The 21,890-nt window shown below is 40.3% G+C and overlaps 1 protein-coding gene across 7 annotated transcripts in view; it reads left to right on the plus strand.

The window, feature by feature from the left end:
* The window catches only part of si:ch73-63e15.2 (protein strawberry notch homolog 2), a 66,037-nt gene that overhangs the window by 39,526 nt on the left and 4,621 nt on the right, over positions 1-21,890 (plus strand). For 5 of the 7 annotated variants that reach the window (XM_040128213.1, XM_040128214.1, XM_040128212.1 and 2 more), the window contains 27 exons: positions 6,329-6,505; positions 7,864-7,950; positions 8,703-8,808; positions 8,962-9,122; positions 9,234-9,367; positions 9,548-9,638; positions 9,783-9,926; positions 10,097-10,214; positions 10,307-10,412; positions 10,602-10,755; positions 10,885-11,061; positions 11,487-11,584; positions 12,272-12,354; positions 12,961-13,143; positions 13,272-13,393; positions 13,512-13,643; positions 13,756-13,891; positions 15,484-15,596; positions 17,379-17,450; positions 17,658-17,766; positions 17,875-17,946; positions 18,125-18,268; positions 18,664-18,758; positions 19,793-19,885; positions 20,025-20,156; positions 20,730-20,806; positions 21,137-21,327. In XM_040128213.1, coding sequence (XP_039984147.1) covers positions 6,329-6,505; positions 7,864-7,950; positions 8,703-8,808; positions 8,962-9,122; positions 9,234-9,367; positions 9,548-9,638; positions 9,783-9,926; positions 10,097-10,214; positions 10,307-10,412; positions 10,602-10,755; positions 10,885-11,061; positions 11,487-11,584; positions 12,272-12,354; positions 12,961-13,143; positions 13,272-13,393; positions 13,512-13,643; positions 13,756-13,891; positions 15,484-15,596; positions 17,379-17,450; positions 17,658-17,766; positions 17,875-17,946; positions 18,125-18,268; positions 18,664-18,758; positions 19,793-19,885; positions 20,025-20,156; positions 20,730-20,806; positions 21,137-21,327 — 3,307 coding nt within the window. The remainder of the gene's footprint in view (positions 1-6,328; positions 6,506-7,863; positions 7,951-8,702; positions 8,809-8,961; positions 9,123-9,233; positions 9,368-9,547; positions 9,639-9,782; positions 9,927-10,096; positions 10,215-10,306; positions 10,413-10,601; positions 10,756-10,884; positions 11,062-11,486; positions 11,585-12,271; positions 12,355-12,960; positions 13,144-13,271; positions 13,394-13,511; positions 13,644-13,755; positions 13,892-15,483; positions 15,597-17,378; positions 17,451-17,657; positions 17,767-17,874; positions 17,947-18,124; positions 18,269-18,663; positions 18,759-19,792; positions 19,886-20,024; positions 20,157-20,729; positions 20,807-21,136; positions 21,328-21,890) is intronic. The other 2 variants (XM_040128216.1, XM_040128218.1) reach the window with 2 other exon arrangements.

Raw genomic sequence — 21,890 nt, forward strand, 5'->3', positions numbered from 1 at the left:
TTTCTCAGACCATCCCTTCAAAATAAAAATAAAAATTTAATTTCAGCTCAGTTGTTAGGCAAACTCAACTTGTGTATCAAACAGTTATTAAAGATTATTGCCAGAGGCTTTTTAGCATCAGTTTAGGCTTGGTTAGGGTTCTAAGTGGAGCTCTTTATAGTCAGTGGAACTGCTAAAACTGTGGTGAGCAGTTCCGTAGACCCAAGACTTTTAGTTGACCGGAACAGACTTTAAAAAGTGTTTAAACAAGATGTAAAACTTTCCATGTGTTTGCATTCACAAATACAATGGCTTTTTGACAAGTTGGCTCATTGATCAAAGTTATGTGACAGGATGTGCTTAACTATTATGCACCAAAACAAATCATTTTAATACTGAAAACAAATGAGTCTCTTCATGACAAGTTAATCAAAGAGCTGGTTTGCCAAAAAGTCAGTGTCTGCTTCAAGTCTTTGAGAGGGTCAAGGAAAAAGAAAAGCTCAGAGCTGTGCTATTCAAGTCTCAGCCGAGCAGATATGTCAGGGATGTAGAACATGCAGACAGCTTGGCATAACGTAATCCAGAGAGAGAGACAGACACCAGTGGTGGTTTTTCAATTACTGGGCCCAGACTTACCTCATGAAAACACATACTCACACACACATCAGTTGTGTGTGGCAGTGCGGGCATCAATCTACTGACTGCATGGACAAGGTCAGCAGCTGACCCTAGAGGGGAGAGCCTAGGGTGGGGGTTGTTTCGGTCAGCTGATCATAGCAGGGGGGTGGATGATTTAACAACCCTCTGTCCCACCATCCCATCCACATACACGCAGCACAGAAACTGACAGATATAGACTGTTGCTTTCAGTGCACCTTAACTCATTGACAAGGTTATGCCAAAACACACAGTTATTTTAGTACCTACATTACAAACAAGAGCATCTGTATTTTATTCTCAATATGTTGCCCTAAAATTCCTGATTGTGATTTGACACACACCCCCACCCCTACTACTATTGTTACAGCAACATTTTCAGGCTCAGAGTAATGAGAAAGGATTGAAAAGGGTCCAATGGGAAAAGTGTTACAGCTGCCGCTGTAACAGACAGGAGCCCTTAATGATTAACTTTGGTTAGTATACACTACAGTGTACAGTAGTTATCTTAGATTTATCTGTGAATTATCCACATCATTTGGTGAATAATATTGTTTGTAATATGATGCAATCTTTGTCCTCATTTAAGTACGTGACAAGTATATCTGCTGAAAAAGATGTTGAGGAACATGCAGATTAATATCAGTGAAAATTAAGTGTTGGGTTAAAGAGATCATCTTCCTGCTGCAGAATTCTGGGGGGAAACAAAACTATGCATAAACAAGTAATGTGTGGCAGAAAAGGACAGATGGATGGGAAACAAGGGGGACAGAATTTAAACGACTGGGAGAGAATAAGCAAGAAATGACAGAAACGTATGGGTGAGATCGTGAGGTCATTTGAGGTGTGTTTGTGTATATGTGTGGGTGTGTAGGGTAAGTGGGAGGCCTGGCTGACTTGTTTCCTGGCCTTGGAAGAACAGCCAATCTGGCAGTGTGTAGGAGGGGAAAGCCCTGGGCCTGGCCTGTGTGCCTAGGGCCTCAGCCTGGCCGTGCGCTGCGGCAGGTTTTTGAGTTTAACAGGCTTTGGCCTAGGACTATATACACAAGTATACATCGGAAGTTTGCTTTTTGATTAGCAGGGAGACATTTTAGCCCCTCATATGTAGCAGTAACATAAACTAAAGGGAGAAAAGGTAGTTTCTTTCTAAGGTTGGTTCAAGAAATTGTCAGCCTTTGGCTTGGTCATGAACTGAATCAGAAATAATGGGGTGTGTTTATAGGTAGGAAGTCATTAAGAAATCATGTACCCATCGTTACACCAGCAACAACATATCGACATGTCAACTGTTCTTAACATTTCCAACATGCCAAAGAAAATGTAAGTGAAAAGTAGCAGCTGGCAGCACCATGTGTATCACAGGATGCATGCGGCTACTCATATAATCCCCAGGACAACGGTGGAGTTAGTAGAGCACACCAAATTGTGGGGGGGGGGCAACAAACGAACAAAAAAAACAAAAACTGTCCGTAGTCGGCTCTTCGGCACACCCACTACATGCCACTGCCCTGGGCTTATGCTTTTAACAACATGTGCTCGAGAACGGTTCCTATCTGATAAACCTTACATATATTTCAGCCCCTTCAAAGTGGTCTCTGTCAGTAAGACACAGCTATAACTGATGGGATTTTTGATTACAAAGTTTTTCCTTTAATAGGAAAGAGCAACCTTTACATACAAAGGCAAGTACACAGGCCCATGGAAATTATTGTTTATCAAGCGAACTAAAAGATAGGGCTGCGTGACTTCCTTGTATGGTAGCGCCTGAGCTTAACACACAAGTTGTGTCATAACCAGTGTCATTGTAATCATTATATCAGAAATAGCTGTTCCTTACTTCTCCCAAGGCAACTTTTGAAGCTGCATGAGTAGCACAGATAAATGTTTTTTTTAAAATCTGTTTGTTTTTGGTAATATTCATTTTAGCCTGAATGTACTTTGTACTTTGCAGTTACCTTTCATGATTATGGATTCATTGTGATTTTTTAATGGATGGGTGTATTGTGTGACATGTGTTTCAGATTACTCATCACAATGTAAATACATCAAGCTGTCTGTGGGTGGTTTATGCTTAGAAGTGTATTTTTCTAGTTCTGATTCTTAGATAACCACCATCTTCAACCACAACCATCAAGTAACTGCAGCTCTGCAGCTCTGCAGGCATCTTGTGAGCTGGAGGAACTTGTTGCAGCTGTTTTTTTCTCACTGCTGTGTGCCCCCACTAATCATCTGTCAAATACAATTCACTGTTTCTGTGGATACATGATGTGGTGTACAGTACATGCGTATGTGTGACATCATCTTCTATACAGAGGTTCTCCTAGTAGGTCCATTTGAGCAGAAGGTGGTGTACACTGTACCATGATATAGACTAGTGATCGTGGTTTCAAATTTACTCTCTGATTTATAAGAGGCGGATATAATGCTTGCTTCAGCATTCATAGCAGAGGAGAAAGTGAAGTGGAAGAGGAACACGTGAAAGGCATAATAAAAAAAATAGGGCCGGACAAATGATGGGAAAAAATGTGCACATGGGCTTTCACATGTTCTCCTGTGTACATGTACACACATGCACACATTCACACTGAGTTTTTTTAAGATATTCCCAGAAATTACATTAAAGATTTCAAGCTGATTTAACTCCCTGAAAGCAATTTTGAAAGAAACACTTGCGCACATAGAAACATACACATTCAGATATTTTTTTATAGTGCAGCAGAGGGAGAGAGAGGGGAGAGAGAGAGAGAGGGGGGAGAGAGAGGCAGGATTAGTAGTTTTACCGTTTTGTGGCTGTGTGCTGTGGAAGGAGCCAGATTACCATCAGAGCAGTTGGAGTTCAAGCCTTATCTCTGCTTGGCAGGACCCAGTCTTGGAAACGGTAGATGAACTAGCAGTGGGTACAAACACTGCTCTCTGTTACGCTCTGCTCAGCAACTTAATTTGCATGGTACTGAGGTCAGCCATGTCTTGGTTGGCATCAGACATGGTTTTCTGTGATTGATATGGACCACGACTGTTGATCCTCTTAATAAAGACACTGCACCAGCACAGTATGCTCTGTTACAATGATTTACATGATGTGAAATGCCTAGAAGTCACATCGTAACATAACATGGAGCAATGACCCGCAAGTCTATATACAAATCACATATTTGCAAAACAAATTGAATTAGGGCTAGTTTCAGCTTGAGTTTGAATTAACTCATTGTGATGCAGGACATTGAAGTCATTAAGATTTTAAGGGTTTCATTTCAATAAACCATTTTTACAAGGAGAGTTATTATGACAGCTCATAACTTTAATTGCAACCCAACTTACTCTGAATTTTCATACCACATATGTTTAAGTAGATTTTTTTTGTTGAATGATGGGTATCTCTGTTTGGAACAAAACATTTCAACTCATCCTGCTCATCCAGTATTGGTGATTCAATCTGTTCTTTTCTGTGAAAAAATACATTTGGCTTATCTGTGTTTTTTCCATGATTCTGTTTCTGTGGAATAATGCCTCTGGTGACACAATGACCCTTTTCCGAGCCTTTTTGTTTATTCATCTATCTAACAGTCAAAAGAGCCTTGAAAGGAGGGAGCAGAGCAAGGGGTGAGACAGAGAATAGGATGAGATAGGACAACACACAACTGACAGGACAAACAAAGAACATGGAGACAGGAAAGGTGGTGACAGGTTATGTGTTTGGGCATGGTAGTATTTACGGGGACCCTACATCGACACCCCTCTGTCATCCCAGAAAAGCCAATGGTTCCACTCAGCTTTCTCTAGGGTAGAACAACTGTGGCGACGCTGCTTTCAGAGCTCATGCCTGATCTTGCCCTCAGGAAACAAATGCACATGCACACACACACAAGACACGCACAGGGAGGAAAGGAAAGAGAAAGGTACGGTGAGAGAGTTGAAGAGAGAAGCGTAATCATAGAGCTAACAGCAAACACTGATAAGCTGAGTACTTGAAAAAGCACTCTTTCCAACACACAAACATCTCTATGTTATGATCAGTGAGTTGTTTCTCTAACGTCAGAGGGCAAAAATATACACACATCTGTGAGCACACACAGGGCTGAGTCTGTGTTGGTCTGCCTGCTGCTTACCACCCCCACTAGACCCCATTCCCACATGATGTAGTCATTCATGTTAACACTAAGAGCTCAACATCTTGTCTTCTCATGCCTACAAAACATTTTCAGTGGAACTATGAGTAATGGTTAATAGGCAGCTATGACAGAAGTCAGCGCAGCTTCTGAGCATTAATCAGTAAGAGGATATTGTTGAGATTGAGTCAGCATCAAAACTAATCATTGATCTATGTTTCCAAACATTTTTTTCCTTTGGGTTCTCTGCACAGTATTCTTCAGTCCTAATACCATATTGTGCTTCAACCTCACTCATCACCACTTGTGGCTATACACTATTTTTATCTGAAAAAGTGTAGCTCTGGATGTGCTGTATGATTACGGATGAACTGTATAATTATATGCCTTGCTTAGATGTTATTTAATACAGTACTGTACAGCACAAGCAACCTTAAAGGGAAAGTTCAACATTTTTGAAAATATGTTTACTCATTTTCTTGCTGTGTGCTCGCCAAAAAGATTGATACACCTCACGTCTGTACGCTAAAAATGAAGCTGCCGCCAGCATCAGGCTAACTTAGCTTAGCACAAAGACTGGAAACAGGGACGCAGCTAGCCAATGTTATAATCTAAATGAATAAGCATATTTCCCAAAATGTGGAACTATCCCTTTAAAGGGAGGTTAAACACTGAAATTAAATTGCTGAATTAGCAAGTTGTGTTGTCTGGGTTGTGTTCAAGGCAGCTTCATGGTCCTCTGGAGGATTTAGCTGGAACATGAGGGTGTAGGAATCTCCACACATGGCCCACAGAGTATAAATATACATGCATATAGTTATACACATTGAGAACTACAGGTAGACACACACCCTCTCAATAAAATGAAGAGATCCATACTCCTTTTTCCAAAAACTGTTTCTCCTCTACTCAGCTTGTTGTCTACCATGCCCCCCCCCCCATCATTCAATCCATATCTCCTCACATCCATGTTTATAAGTCTCAGGGGGCCCAAGGGTGCCAGTGAGAGGCTAGTTAAAGAACATGGCATGCTAATGGTTCGGAAAGGATATGAATAGAGGGGCGACTGGAAGGCACCCATAGCTGAAAAGACGCACAAGCACACGCACTCGCATTATGCTTGCTTTCCATTTTACATACTCACTCTCACACATCTATTTGTGATTGGATTTTGTTTAGGCTACTGGTGTTGCTCCCAAAAGAGCGCAGTATCGGCTATAATCCAGAATGAATGTCCCATCTTTACTGTCTGTGGTTCACTTCCATTCATAGTCATTTCACACCTTTCTTCTTTCTGTGGTATACAATTACTATTCCTCTGCTGCATGATGTGTGCTGTGTCTGATATGGCATATATAATTAGGATTTATAGTCTTCTTTTATTTCCCCATGAAGCATAATGGTAAAGGGAGTGATGGGAAAGGCTGTGTCTGGCTTGGTTTAGATTTAGGATTCTACATATAACTTTCACAATATTAAACTCTTTTTTTAAGTGGAGTAAAATCAATATGACTCTCTGCTCTGCCCCAGATTTTGCCTTTTCTCAGATGTTGAACTTAACACCTCCTCTCTTTCTCCGCCTTCAGGACCTTTCCTACATTGATGACCTCTCCACAAACTCTCTGTTCTCCTCTCCGGCTGACTCACTGTCGGAGTATGCTGATGCCCAGTCCTTCATCAGCACAGATAACCTGGACACAGTGCCCACCCTCTGGGACATCAACACTAGTACCACCACCACACCAGCACAGAGCCAGTTAGAGGTCAGCAGCAAGCACTAACACACACGTCACTACCAGAAACACTGATTACTACACCAACAGCTCACCTTACATCTATTATGTAACACAAACGTTTTTAAATATTCACATGCGTGCCTGTACTTGGGATGGACACCAAGCACCAGCAAGCAGGGATCAGATTGTCCCTCTTACTCTGTAGACGTTAATGCTGGTCTTGCAAGCTGCTACTGGTTTCACTCTCACTTGGGATTTTCATGGTCTAGCTGCATAAATGTTCATTCTTCTGAAAATACACAAATGCCAACATAATCCACACTACAACTCTGTTTTGACCTAGGCTTCAGCACAATCAACGCTGAAAGCAATTGTTTTCTTATATTAATATTTAATTTGATAGCGCGCGGAGCAGGAAAAACACAAGGTACCATGGTTGAATGAGTGATTTTCCCCATGTCAGTCAACCATTTTTTATGTAAATGACTTAAGTTGGCCTATTATCTCCTTGGGAAATAATAGTTAATTGCCATGATCAGTTACATTGTGCATACACTCTTGTCTATATTTTTTTTTAACTTGCAAATGCAAATCTATTTCAGTCGTCCCTTATTCTCGTAATATACTCAATACTCAAATAGAATGAATAAATGTCACCATGTGGCAACCAGCTATTTTGAAATTGCAGCTAGACTGCATCAGACCTCTGTAGTTGCACATAGACACTGGGAAGAAATCTTATAACACTGTTTAATAAACATTGTTTAATATTGTCATACCAGTTGATTTTTTTTTTTTTTTTTTTTACTTTCGTCACAATGTTGCACAAAATAGCATCTCTAAATTAGTTACTGAGATATATGTATGAGACTTTGTAAATAATAATTGTGTGTTTTTGCACCGTCCCTTCAAAGACACTTATTGAACTGTAGTATATCATGGTCTCCAACTGAGGAGAGCATCTTTTTTCTCAAGTGTTGTTCCTCCATCCCTGCTTGCGTTGCCGTTAAGGCCTCTTTGAATTAGATAGGTCCAAGAATATCTTTTTGATATGAATCAGAGTGCATTTATTTCTCCTGCCTTCTGAAAGCCTTTCATAATTTCCTTTTTATTCTGCCCTCATTTCATCCATTCTGTTATCCAGACACACAAAGCTTTATCTGCCTATTGTGGTTGTTGTTGCTGGCTTTTCACCACCAGACAACAATTGCAATTTTTTGAGTGCTGCTCCATCAGACATCCATGAAGTGCCCACACATTCTCATACACATGCATATACAGACAACACACACACATAATGATTACTCATATTTTTTGTTTGTCTTTTCTTATACATTTTGCACTGTGTTTATTTGAGTTTGTATTTTTTCATTTTATGTTGACAGCAGAATGGCACCAGCAGGTTTCATGGCTTGGCCAGTTTGGATGATATAACTGCTATTATCAGCACCACACCTTTAGGAGGATTCCAGGTAGCCACACCAACCTCTCTAATCTGATGTTGTAATGAAACCAAGCTTTCTAACTAGATGAGCCTATTCATCGGCAGTTCTCAGTAATGCAGAGAAACGCAGATTGTGTATATGTCTAAAGTGCAGCTGTTATTACCCTGTGTGTTTGCAATACAAGATAAGTCTTCAAGTGTTTTACATGGAAACATAACATGCCACTAATCAGAGCGTGAGGGTCACATATTGACAGTGTATTGCATGAAGGTATAGTATATGATGAGTGAAACTGTGAAACTTCTTTGGCAAGTGTAATATATATTAACACAGATGATGAAAGCATTGTCTCTTTGAATTGTTTATGTCACCAGAATAGAAACAGTGTAATATTGACCTGTTTGTCAAAATGGGACCCTCTTCATTTCCAGTTTCTCATATGAGAGTCATCTGTTGTTGCCTGAATATGTAGAGCACTTTTTGTCTACAGTTACAAACATAATTCACAGCACACTTTCATTTTGCTTTAGCTGGTTTTATGCATGTTTTCATTTCATTAGGTATTTTACCCTACCCTTGGCTAATATTCCTTGATAAGGAGTTCTACGTTTGCTAGGCTAACTTCTTACTAACTGCTCACCTGCCTCTAACTTTCAGCTACAGTCTCTTTCTTAAATTGTCTTCACCCAAGCTGAAAAAAGAAACTCAGGAAAAAAATTCCCAAATGCAGCTACTGTTAATGTGAATTACATTGATGACAACTTTTTCGGTGTCTCCAGGCTCAGAGAACCCAGTCTCCACCAGAGGAAGAAGAGGATGCTGAGGAAGAAGAGACAGAAGAACTGGGACACGTAGACACATATGCTGAGTACAGACCTTCTAAATGTAGGTCACTAGACTGAATGTCAACATCCACTTACCCATTAATTCATCTACATTTTTCTTTTTTAATATGGCATGATGCTCATGCAGTTTGCTGTTAACAAGCATTTAAAATTTTCCTGTCTTTAAACTGTCTCTGTTATTTCCTCTCTTCAGCCACCATAGGAATTTCTCATCCTGACATAGTGGTGGAGACCAACACACTATCCAGTGTCCCTCCTCCTGACGTCACATACACTCTGTCTATCCCTGAGTCAACTATTAACAGTGGCTTGCTGTCCGCTCTGCAGCTAGAGGCCATCATCTACGCCTGCCAGGTACACACACTGGCACACAGTACAACAAGAACTCGTTTTGGTATAATGAATGATTAATGTTTGATTATGCAGACATCTTTGCTCATGGATTTGCTCTTCATGCACCCGCAGCAACACGAGGTGATCCTTCAGAACAACCAGAGAGCGGGCTTCCTAATCGGAGATGGGGCAGGGGTCGGAAAGGGACGTACTGTGGCAGGAATCATCCTGGAGAATTACCTTAAGGGAAGGAAGAAAGCACTATGGTAAGAGAGATTTACTTTCCTGGTAGCTTGAAAGCTAAATAACAGCTTTAGTTCACAATAATTGATTTATATGTATGATTTTGCTTTGTATTCAGTTGTATGCTGTCTTATATTGAGCATGTAGGAGTTAGTTTGTGCACTAACTGGCTGGATTACTGACTTTCCTGTTCCTGCCCACAGGTTCAGCATATCCAATGACCTGAAATTTGATGCAGAGAGAGATCTCAAAGACATAGATGCACCGAATATTCCTGTGCATGCCTTAAACAAGGTGAGTCCAGGTGGAATTAGTGTGACAACCTGAGAACACAAGGTTTGTTCTTGGAAACCGCTTAAGTTATATGTGCGTCAGAAGAGAAGGTGAGACAAAGCAAGCCATATTCTCCATTTCAAAATGTTTGATTTGTTTTTGTAGATTAAGTATGGAGACACAGCTACCTCAGAAGGAGTCCTGTTTGCAACTTACTCTGCACTGATTGGAGAGAGCCAGGCAGGGGGGCAGCGTCGGACGAGAATTAAACAGATCCTGGACTGGTGCAAGCCAGACTTTGATGGAGTTGTATCCTTTCATTTTAATAAGGTCAAATGCATCATCTGTCTAGCAAAAACTGGCATTCCATGTGTTGTTCCATCCTGCTTTCATTTGAACACCCTCACATCCAACAGTGGTGTCATGCAAATTGGCATTACATGTCTGTGTTGTTTGCCCTTGACCTTTCACCATTGCAGATTATTTTTGATGAATGCCACAAAGCCAAGAATGCCACATCTACAAAGATGGGCAAGGCAGTGCTTGACCTGCAAAACAAGCTGCCACGGGCCAGGGTGGTGTATGCCAGTGCCACAGGTAGGCTGACACACAAGTAAACACACATTCATACATCCAATGCAACACAACTGAGGATTTTAAAATATATATTTTTGTCATCTCTGCCCCAGGTGCCTCTGAGCCAAAGAACATGATCTATATGAGCCGCCTGGGAATCTGGGGTGAGGGCACGCCCTTCAGAGCCTTTGATGACTTCCTGCATGCCATCGAGAAGAGGTTTGTAGTGTTACGTGTTGCTGAAATTCACTCTAAAGCCTCATGTTTTTTGAGAGCTCTACAATCATGTGGATACATATCCTGATATCGCTGTGCTTACTGAAAAATTCTTTACAATTGGTTTAGGGTTATGGCTGGTTGACCTGTGATTGAATTATGATGAATAATTTATATGCTTTTTGTATACAGAGGTGTCGGTGCCATGGAAATTGTTGCCATGGACATGAAAGTGAGCGGGATGTACATTGCCAGGCAGCTGAGCTTCTCAGGGGTGTCTTTCCGCATTGAAGAGATCGGACTGGACAGTGACTTTAAACTGGTGTATAACAAAGCTGCCAAACTGGTGAGCATCATGCCTCTCAAAGATGAGAATAACTGCTAATATTGTGTGTTTTAACATGTGTGAGATTTAAAAAAAAAAAAAACAACTTATAATTTAAACTGATTGTGAACATCTGGAAACTGTGTCCAGTGGGCGGAGGCATTGCAAGTGTTCGTGCGTGCAGCTGATGAGCTGGGCCTGGTCAGCAGGAAGTCTCTGTGGGGGCAGTTCTGGTCGTCTCACCAGCGCTTCTTCAAATACCTCTGTATCGCTGCCAAGGTCCGCTGCCTGGTGGAGCTGGCCCAAAAAGAGCTGAAGGCCGGAAAGGTCAGCACAACACACCCTTGAACACTGAGTCTCATATATTGCGTGTATAATATAGAGGATGCAAAATTATCAGAGGAAGATCAAAGCAGGAGCTGAAATTCTACAGATGTTTCGTAAGTCAGGAAGGACTGCAAGCACAGAATCCTTTTTTGTTCTACTGCATAATGCTATGTTGACACACAGTGTTCTTAATACTTTTTGTCTTCATGGGAACAACAGAGTTTTGGATGTTATTTGTTGAATCTATAAGCATCAGTCAGATTTTTTTGCAATTCCCTGTGTGTTTTAGTTAAAAAAAAAATTACACAGGGATGTTATTTCATTTACAGTCATAATTCGAGAAATGAGTCGTCAATAAAGTGCTCCAGGTCACTCAGCAGAACTGTTTGTTTGTTGATGTGTACTTAATTTTTTTTCCAACACAGTGCATCGTTATTGGCCTTCAATCTACTGGAGAGTCCCGCACCAGAGAAGTCCTGGATGAGAATGATGGGCATCTCGACAGATTTGTTTCTGCAGCAGAGTGAGTGAAATAGAAAATTTTGTCTGTTTGTTTGTTTCAATGTTAATAGGTTTATTTGAAAGGATAATCACCAAATTGACAAAATGTCTTAACGGGGTCACAGCACTGTATGAACAGCTGAATGCTCTTTCTAATCACAGTAGAAAAGTTTGCATTTTCCCTATCAATACTTTTCTGACATCTTTTGACCCTGTTTGGAGGGGTTATTGTCTGTTTCCTGGAAGCCATAGTAGTCTGTGGGTTTTTCTTCTTCCATTTTATGTTGTTTTGTCATCGCACTACCACATGATTTGCCAAGCCTGAGTAAAACACGTTCTCGCCGCAAACATTCTATAAAATGATAAGTATTCAGGCTATGTGGTTGAAGTCCTCACCAGGCAACCTCTTTAGTTATTAGCAGCTATTTAATTAACAAACGACTCATCTAAGAAAAACAAGAAAGGGGAGAGATGCTGAGTGCTCTGAACTTGTTTGACTCTAAACATCTCACAGCAGACATACCTGAATGTCTGAGTATATTAGATCACCCACAACATGTTCATCTGCCTGTCAACACCCGACACCTGATTATGAGGCCATATCAGGAATTTATGGATTTGTTACTTAGCTGACACAACTATCCCGTGTTTTCCCAATCATTTTGCTGTTGAATTAAAAGTTTCTTTTTCCTCTTCCTCTTTGCTTTAGGGGAGTATTCCAGTCTCTTGTAACGAAACATTTCCCTTCAGAGAAACAGAGGAGAGAGAAGACACCAGGGAATAAGAGGAAACGTAAGTGAAGACGATGCATTTGTCCCACCATGTCAGCATGTGTACCCTTAAATGGTGTGTTATATTATGTTTTTCCCCTATTACAGTATCTATCCAGTGACTCAGCTGACTTATCAGACATTTGCCCTGCAGTCTACATTTAACAGTTAACAGAGTATGGATTGTGTGTACAGTGCATTCAGAAAATATTCAGACCCATTTTATGTTGCAGCCTTATGCTAAAATCGTTTAAATTAATTTTTTTCCCTCATCAATCTACACTCAAAATCCCATAATGACAACGCACAAACAGAATATAGAAATTTTTGCCAATTTATTAAAAATGAAAAAACTGAAATATCACATTGACATAAGTATTCAGACCCTTTACTCAGTACTTAGTTGAAGCACCTTTGTCAGCGATTGCAGCCTCGAGTCTTCTTGGGTGTGACGCAACAAGCTCTGCACACCTGGATCACTTCTGATTCAGAATAAAACACCCTTCTTCTTGCATTCTGCATTTATTTCCTGATCTCTAATCCTCTCAGGGAACAATAACACAAACAGTGCAAATGTTTTGAGCTCTCTTGTTTCATACTCTAATATCATGTTGTGGCTTCCATTCAGGGAAGCCTAGAGGTCGCCAGCCCAAAGTGCCCAAGCACACAGTGGACAGTGGCGGTGTGATCAACATCACTGATGACAGCAGTAGTGACTCTGATGGCATGGACACAGACTCCAACTCATCACCTGACTCCCTGCTAGACAATGATGATGTCATCTTTGTGAACCACACTAGCTGCCAGACAGGTGCCCTTTTTTTTTCTTTCGTGTTGTCAGTAGGAGTAATGTTGTGAGGCCTCCCGTGCCCTGTTATTTTTGTGACTCTCACCTGTTAGGGTTACATAGTTAATGTCCCCTCTGCTTTGTGTTCACAGCAAGGATAGAGGATATGAAACAGGGCCTCCTCAACAAAATATCAGATCTGGGAAAAGAACTACCTCTCAATACCTTGGATGAGCTCATTGATAAGTTTGGCGGACCAGATAAAGTCTCAGAGGTACGAGCCTTACACGCTCAAAAAGAAACTCTACAGTTGGTCGGATTCACATGTTCAATTGTCCCCACCACCAGCATTTTTTTCAGAACAAAGGAACAATGTAATTTTTTGTTTGCAGATGACTGGGCGTAAGGGGCGTGTGGTTCGGCGTCCTGACGCCAGCGTCCGTTACGAGTCACGGGCTGAGCAGGGTCTTACCATTGACCACATCAACATCAAGGAAAAAGACCGCTTCATGAGTGGAGAGAAGGTCAGATACATTTAATCAACAATGGCTCAGACCTCTTAAAGAAATATACTGCCTTTTAAACATTGTTCATTAATATCTCCACCAATAATATAAACCCCTCTCTCTTTTCCAGTTGGTGGCCATCATCTCAGAGGCAGCCAGCTCTGGGATTTCCCTGCAGGCGGACAAGCGGGTGAAAAACCAGAGGCGCAGGGTCCACATGACACTAGAGCTGCCGTGGAGTGCAGACAGGGCTATTCAGCAATTTGGTGAGTCAATAAACTGAGTGTTACAATGAGTCTTTCAAAGGTAAAGGGCGAGTAAATGCTTAAGTAAAACTGAAAAAAGACAATTGTTCTCTCTTATTAAAACTAACAGAAGTGTGTTACAGAAGAGGAAGAAGTCTGAGGAATTAACTTATTTATTGACTCAGTATGTGGCTTGAGTGTAATAATTCATCAATGGCTGCTTTTAAAAATCTGTCAGTATTTTTTCTGCTGCACTTCATTGTGTAACAGGTTGAAAGATGGAATAGGGTCTGCCTTTTTCTATTTGTTAGGGTTACATCAGCATTCTAGTATTTTACTACTTTCTACATTTATGCCTGAAACAGGCAGCAACTTTAAGGTCAAAAGGTATCAGGAATTTTAAAATAGAAATTTGTAGAAAAGTAGTGACTGACCCTCTCCTGACCTTGAAGTTTCTCCTTCAAGGTCAGGAGAGGGTCAGTCCAGGGAACTCCTGTCTAGTTTTATTTCTCACTCTCATGTTTAGGCCGAAGATTACCAAATTAGGACAAATGTTGTCTTGTGTCACTGAAACACTGCTGGTTAATGAGGTTATGGTTGCTTTCAGTTATTTCACCTGGTATGCTGCAAACATTTAACCTTTCATACTGAAAACAATTGGAGTTTTTTAATCCATTACTGAGTATCAGTATTGCTTTGCTACAAATGACAAGGATTTAGAAGAATTCATTCTAGCTCTGTCTCTGCATCTTCTCACCATTGTTTTTAATGCTGCAACACACATGCACACAATCACAGAGTAGTGGATGAATTAATTGTTTACATTAATTAGCAAACTTCTTACGTTGGTCTTTCCAGTAGCAGCTTTTTTCTGCTCTGTATGACATTTCCAGCGTACCTTTTTTTTGCAGATTAGAGCTCACACATTGTACAACCACAGACACAGTAATAGTTGTTTCCTCATAAGAGGAAAAAATAACAAACTTTCTGGAAGGTTTTTCTGTGGAAATCAAGAGACTTCCATAGAAAAACCTCCCGGAAAGTTTGGGGGTTTTTTTTGTTGTAGTTGCTGATCAAGCAGGGGATCTTCCCCCATGAACATAAAGTTCAGATTTCTTTGTTATTTGATGTAGCAAATCCTATTATGTTGCCAGGAATAATGTCTGATTATTTATCCAGTCTGTCAGTGCAGCATGTGTTAACATGGAGTAAATAACTTGTTTTTGTTAATATCTTTTTTTTTTGTTTTTGTTTTTTTTTTTTTTGGTCCGCCCCATTGTTGAGACCAATAAAGTCTGTTGAAACCATAGCTGCTGCAGATGAAGTGACATCAAGAAAAGCTGGTGTGAAATTATTTTCAAATTCGCAAAATCTGTATCATACCATACTGCTAGTGTGTTACCTCATTGTAAAGAATATTTCATTCATTTGGTTAGACAACCGTGAGCTGGGGTGCTTATCGATCATTGTTGTAAAACCTGTGTTGTAAAATTATGGATTTTAGCAGAATCAACAAAGCACATTGTGCCACACAGTCAGGCTTTAGTCATCATCTCTAACTGTTTTAGTCTTACAGATTTTGTCTTATAGTCGTCTTTTCCTTGTCTTCTCAGGTCGCACCCATCGGTCCAATCAGGTAACGGCCCCAGAGTACATTTTCCTCATCTCAGAGTTGGCTGGGGAGAGACGTTTTGCCTCCATTGTGGCAAAGAGACTAGAGAGCCTGGTAAATATAATTGCTCTATAAATGTGTTTTTGTGTGAGGGTGTGGGTTGGATTTGCTCTTTTTATTTTGTACAGTTTTTTTTGTCCCACATTTCCTTTTTTTTTTCCTTTTAACTGAGGGAAATCTGTCTCGGGGGGAAAATGATCCTTTTCATCTTGTCCTATGGAGTGTGAGAACAATTGTTCCACTGTAAACAGAGAGGATCTGTGTTTTGTGTTTGATTGTTGTGCTTTGGTTTACCATCGATTCTTCCATTTGCATTTTCACCCTGCCCTCACCTTCTGTCCTTCCTCTTTTCTGGGGTATTCCCTACTCTGGAGACTTTCTATAGTCTCTTTTTATTGTTGGTTCGCTTGAAGTTATATCAACTTTTCTCCACAAACCCCAAGAGATTCTGGTTCTTTCCCTTATTGAGCTCCAAAATGGAAAACTGAATAAGCAGAAAAGAAACTTGTCTGGATAATTTATAAAGTCTATGGTTATTTTCCACAATTATCAATGCATTTCAGCACTAGCAGTCATTTATTTCCATAGTGACACAGCATGAGAGTTCTTTTGGGAAAAGGGCAAGGGGGGTGCGAGGGGATGGCAGTTCCAGGAAGTCATTCCTGTGTTTGCCAGGCACGTTCGGTAAATCTGCATCAAGAATAGGTCACATCTCATCTGCTTGCCTGCCTGAACCCGATACAGCCCAAATGCACACACAAACAGGGACGCTCTAACTAGACCTTTGCGAAGGGCTGACTCCAGATCAGCAGTGAAGTCATATTTGGCTAAGACATCCCTTTGTTTTGGTATCTCAAGGCATTTTTCTGTTTGGGCAGAGCCAGCAGCTGGCTACAAGGCTGGTCTGCCGTTGCGGTTCATTTGAAATCTTAAAAGTACTGAAAACCATCAAACACAGGCTAAGATCTTAGATATGCTCAGAATTAAAGTTTAAATATAGATGAAATTTGTGTCTAAATCGTATCAATCCACTTTTTTCCGTCACTTTGCAAAATGTTGCTTGGAGTCCTATTGAGGCACAAAGTAATGTCAAGGGTCAGCTGAAGAAAAAGTTTCCCTTCACACCTCAACTTGATCAGTTTCGTCTGACAACTACAGACTAGGCTTTGTAGTCACACCGTTTGGTGTGTGTGTGTGTGTGTGTGTGCATGTGCGTAATAACACTTTCCCATGCTGCTGTTTGATGCACAGCAAATGTACCTATGTCTTACAGAGTTTGAACCATTCATATGAGACTATTGTCTCTGACTCCCAGTAGTTCCATACACATCACTAATAAACCACAGAGTTATATCAGTACTATTATAAATACATTTGCCAAATGGTGTTGTACAGTTTTCTGTAAATTTTCAAGTAAAAATTGAAAAAATTTGATGGATCCATTTTCTCCAGAGTGAGAATTTTATGGCATTTCCTTGTCTTACATTATAGTAAATTGAATATATTTGCGTTGTGAACTGTTGGTCAGACAGATGTTTTATAAACTAAAGGATTGATCAAGAAACTAATCTGCAGTTTATTTGATTATGAAAATAACAGTGTATTGCAGCCGTAAGTTAAAATAGTGGCTAAAGTGTTTACAGTGGAGACTGTACTGTACAGATTAAGTGGTGCAGTTTTAAATGATTTCTCCAAATTATAAAACATTAATGCAACAGAATAACAGAAGAGCAGAATTAATGGTTCAAAGTCCACACCGATATACACTGCAATGTTATAGTAATCCTATAATAATTGTAGTAATAATAATAATAATGTTGCTAATCCACTTTGTAGGGTGCATTAACCCATGGAGACAGAAGAGCCACTGAATCCAGAGACCTGAGCAAGTACAATTTTGAAAACAAGGTAAGCAAATTTTAGAACCTGAGAATAATATTCTGACTGTCAAGGGTAAAAATGTGATTCTTTTTCATTCAAACTATTTAAGATTTGTCTCACTTTTAGCAGTGTACAGTATCTCTTATATTAACTGTTCATTTGTCTTGCTAAATTGCTGAGTTGAGCCTTCTGAGAAAATTTGTCCATACTAATGGCATTTCCCTTTTCTTGCAGTACGGTACCAAGGCTCTAGATAAAATCACCAAAGCAATCCTTGGCCACATAGAGAATAAGGTTCCCCCTCCCAAAGGCTACCCTGGGGGTGACGCCATCTTCTTCAGAGGTATATCTGAGCTTTAGCTGACGTTTAGCATCTGTAAACAGAGAACTTCACCAGCACAAAGTTGACTATGATTAATCAGTGAAACAAATAAGTTTTTCTTTATTTCAGACATGAAACTTGGAATGATGGATGTAGGCATCTTTTGTAAGGAGTCTCGCTTTGGGATCAGTACTGAGAAAGGTAGAGTACCCATTACCAAGAGGCATGCAGGCAAATTTTATCCCAGTATACTCATGATGAAAACGTTGACTCAGGCCACCTACTTTAAAATATAACTTAGCTATTTTTTTATGATCACTTGTCAATACAAAACTAGTTGCACTAACTGTTCTGTTTCTGTTTTGTTTTTTTATCTCAGACTGCAGCATCACCAAGTTCCTAAATCGTATCCTGGGTCTGGAGGTCCATAAGCAGAACTATCTCTTCCAGTACTTCACTGATAACTTTGACTACCTGATCGAGAAGGACAAGAAGGAGGGCAAATACGACATGGGAATCCTAGGTACGGAGGTCAAGTGTAACTCAAAAATACAAAATTTCAGGTTTTACTTGGAGGAACAATATGTAATCTTAATTGTAAACATAATGGTAACAACAATACCTCAAGGTAAAAAACATGGGAATGGTATCTGCTATCACTTTAAAATGTATTGACAGGCCTTTTAATAAACAGACTAATACTAGACAAGAACTCAGTTATAAATCAGTTATATCAGTAATTTTCATAGAAGAATGACAAGAGTTGCTGTTCTTCTCTTCATTTGTGTTTGTTAACATACAGTACCTCTGATTGGATTTTATTTGGCCCTTTTGATGATTAATTTTAAAAAAGGTGGTTCCTAATCTTCTAATATGGCTAATTATTTTGGTTCTCTTGATCTTCTGTGTCTCTGACAGACCTTGCCCCAGGTAACGATGAGATCTATGAGGAGAAGCAGGAATCTTTCCTGACAGCTGGAAACCCTCAGGATGGACAGGTTGTTCTCTATAAGGTAGGTACCACCTAACCTCATCTCTGGTATATCCGGAGAAGACTCTTCTTGCATTATGTTGTGAGACTATTGATATTTTGGTCAAAAATGACCATCATGAGTTATCCTGCAATGTCGACTCCTAATTTTAAAGGAGCCAAAATAAGATTTGTGTAGCACAAATCAAGAAAAGATCACCAATATGTTGCTGTCCACGTGGAGCTGTACAGAATGTATCTGCCCTGAGAAGGGCAGCAGGTAGTCTGATGAGCGCTGGCATAATACAGGCCGACGCTGTATTACATGGCATCACATGTGACCATCTTTGTCTTTTAACAGAATAAACACTGCTTTATTGTGCCTGCCAAGACAGCTTGAGTATTATGAACCAGAAATTATTCTATGAACACACAGGATGACCAAAAAATGTAAATCTTATGGTCTATCTTTTGGGTTTTGTCCGGTAGGGTTTGTTGGCTCCCAACAGACCAAACAATGAAAAGTTCATGTTCAATGGCAGCAAAGCCATCTCTATAGATTACATAACACATAGCAGTGACTCTACATCTATTTAGATTTAAATCCAGTTTTTGCATACAAAGAGACCTGGTGGTACAGTGAAATTTGTTCCACAAGACCTGCACTCTCATAGTTAACTCAGGTAGCAACTTCTGCAGTTAATGGGGTTTGATTGATGTCACTTTGTTAGCAGTGAGACTGTGATCACACAGGCTAAACCCAGAGCCGAGGAGCCTATGTAGACACTAGTTGTAGGTGGGAACAAGATAATTACTGGTATCTTCTGCTTTTAGCTGCCGGCTGCAGGCTAACCTACGTTTGACATTTCAAAGTTGGCAGCAGAGCAGAATTCTGCACTGCCAGGACCAGTTTAGCAAGTATGGAGAGAGTGTTGGGTACATGCCTAATTTTGGTAGACGATGAGTTTTATTCACTTATATATCTGTTTAACTGTATGTTTTGAATTATGCGTTAGATTATTCTGTTTATGCAAGAGCCTGTCTCACTTTCAGGATTTATTTTTTGTGCCCCTGTAGATCAGCGTGGACAGAGGAATGCCCTGGGAAGATGCCTACAACAGGTCACTGAAGCTCAGCGGCCCTGATGAGGGATTCTACTTGTCCCAGAAGGTGAGTCAGTGTTATATTAGAAAAGTTAACTCTTTATTTAACCCATACCTCACAGAATAGCAAACTGATGACACTATGGATGTCCACTGAGGGGACTTTTCTTTGACAAAAATTCACCGTCTGTGCGGCCTCTCCACAGCTGCGGGGTAACCATCCATGTGTGCTGCTGGCTGAGCAAGGAAGAGGCAAGAACTTCATTGTCTTCAAACCCAACATCGGCAAGCAGACCCACCCTGAGAGCCTCGACAACCTGCACCAACGTTACCGGAAGGTAACCAGTCGATATCAGTGGCTACATACAATATAAAGTCTTTATTTGAGAAAAAAACTTTGTTCTCTTTACGGGAAAGGTTTGACAGAAGACCAGGCTGCATATTTTTAGGAGTGATACATCAAGTCTGCTGAAATGATCTGATTTGCTGTCGCCATCGGGATTATTTAGAATATGGAGTCTGCTGCCCCCTTGTGGCCATGTAGGAGTACTGGTACAGGCAATGTTCAAGGCACTCTGGAGCTGTAAAATGTATTACAGCATATAAATGTATGTCAGAGGGGACGATGAAGTTCCTTTACATTCATGTAACTAATTAAAGCTTTACCTGTTTCCCCTCCCTACATGAGCAACAGAAGTGATGATTAATGACCATTCACCATAAACCCACTGAAAACGAGCCATCTCCTCCTTTGACAAATCAATGATTATAAATGTGATACAACTATGATATGACTTTTGGTTAGAAGTTAAAGAAATTTCTTTATTACCATTCTGTGTTTCTAAAGATGTATTTTTTAAAGTTGGATAATGCCACTCTTAGCTAATGTCATTGTACGTTTCCTTTTCCAGGTGACTCCGGAGGAAGCCAGAGACAGCTGGGAGAACCAGTTCACCTTTTCTTTCAAGAAGTGTAGCCATGCCAACTGGTAAGCAGGCCTCCATAGTGTCCCTTGGGATTAATGGGTCGCTACATGCAATCAGGCTGGTACTTATTAGGATTCATTCAGGGTGGTTTTAAGGTCAGATGCCATTCCCAAGGATTTGCAGATCACCTGAGAACTAGTCATGAAGAAATAACCTGCAAGTCTCACATGTGCCCTCTTCACTGGATGATGAGTGGTTTAAAAAATGCTAGTATGGAACAGTCAGTCCCTCAACCAGCCATACGGTTATAATATAATATATAAAAACATTTTTTTGGCTCTTTTGGCTTATGTATAAAAGATTTGACCTTGTCTTCTCTGCCTTCTCCCTAGGAATGGGAAGTGTAAGAAAATTGAGGAAGGCCAGGAGTGTCTACAGGGCATGCGCCTCCGTCAGTACCACATGTTGTGTGGTGCTCTGTTGCGTGTGTGGAAGCGTGTATCTGACGTGGTGTCTGACATCACCAACACCAGCATCCTGCAGATTGTCCGGCTTAGAACCAAGCAGCAAAGCAAGCAAGTCGGTTAGTACATACCCCTGCCACGATGTGCAGTTCAGTAACACAGTGCACATTTGTAATAGTATTTAGAATATCTCTCAGATTTCACGCTGGTATGAATATTGTGCAAACCTCGGTAAAAGAGAATAAAAGAGAGGTCTAGTCCGAAGATTAAAATGTGGATTTGATTTGCCAGATCTCGGTGAGTTGTTTTGATGGTAAAATGGGATTTTTACAAAGTGCTGACAGTTTATGGTAAACTGAGGAAAGGAAATGTATACTCACTTTCATTATGTGTTTCCTATGAACTCTATAAGCACGACATTAATGCTAAGTGACACTTCTGAAAGTGATACTCATGAAAATCCAAGGGTGTGAGGATACTCCCTGGAGATACAGTGTCTGGTCTATTTTCTCTGTGCACCATGCACAGGCTCCACAAAGATATAAAGGAAAAGTATTGAAAACTAGATATGTATCATATAATGGAGCACACATTATAGAAGTACACAGCTGTGCATAGTCAACGATAAAACTGTCCGTTTACTGCTGTTATTAATACATGTGCTGTGATATCAGATCTAAGT

Source organism: Xiphias gladius, chromosome 6 (assembly GCF_016859285.1).
Source record: "Xiphias gladius isolate SHS-SW01 ecotype Sanya breed wild chromosome 6, ASM1685928v1, whole genome shotgun sequence".
Taxonomy (NCBI): domain Eukaryota; kingdom Metazoa; phylum Chordata; class Actinopteri; order Istiophoriformes; family Xiphiidae; genus Xiphias; species Xiphias gladius.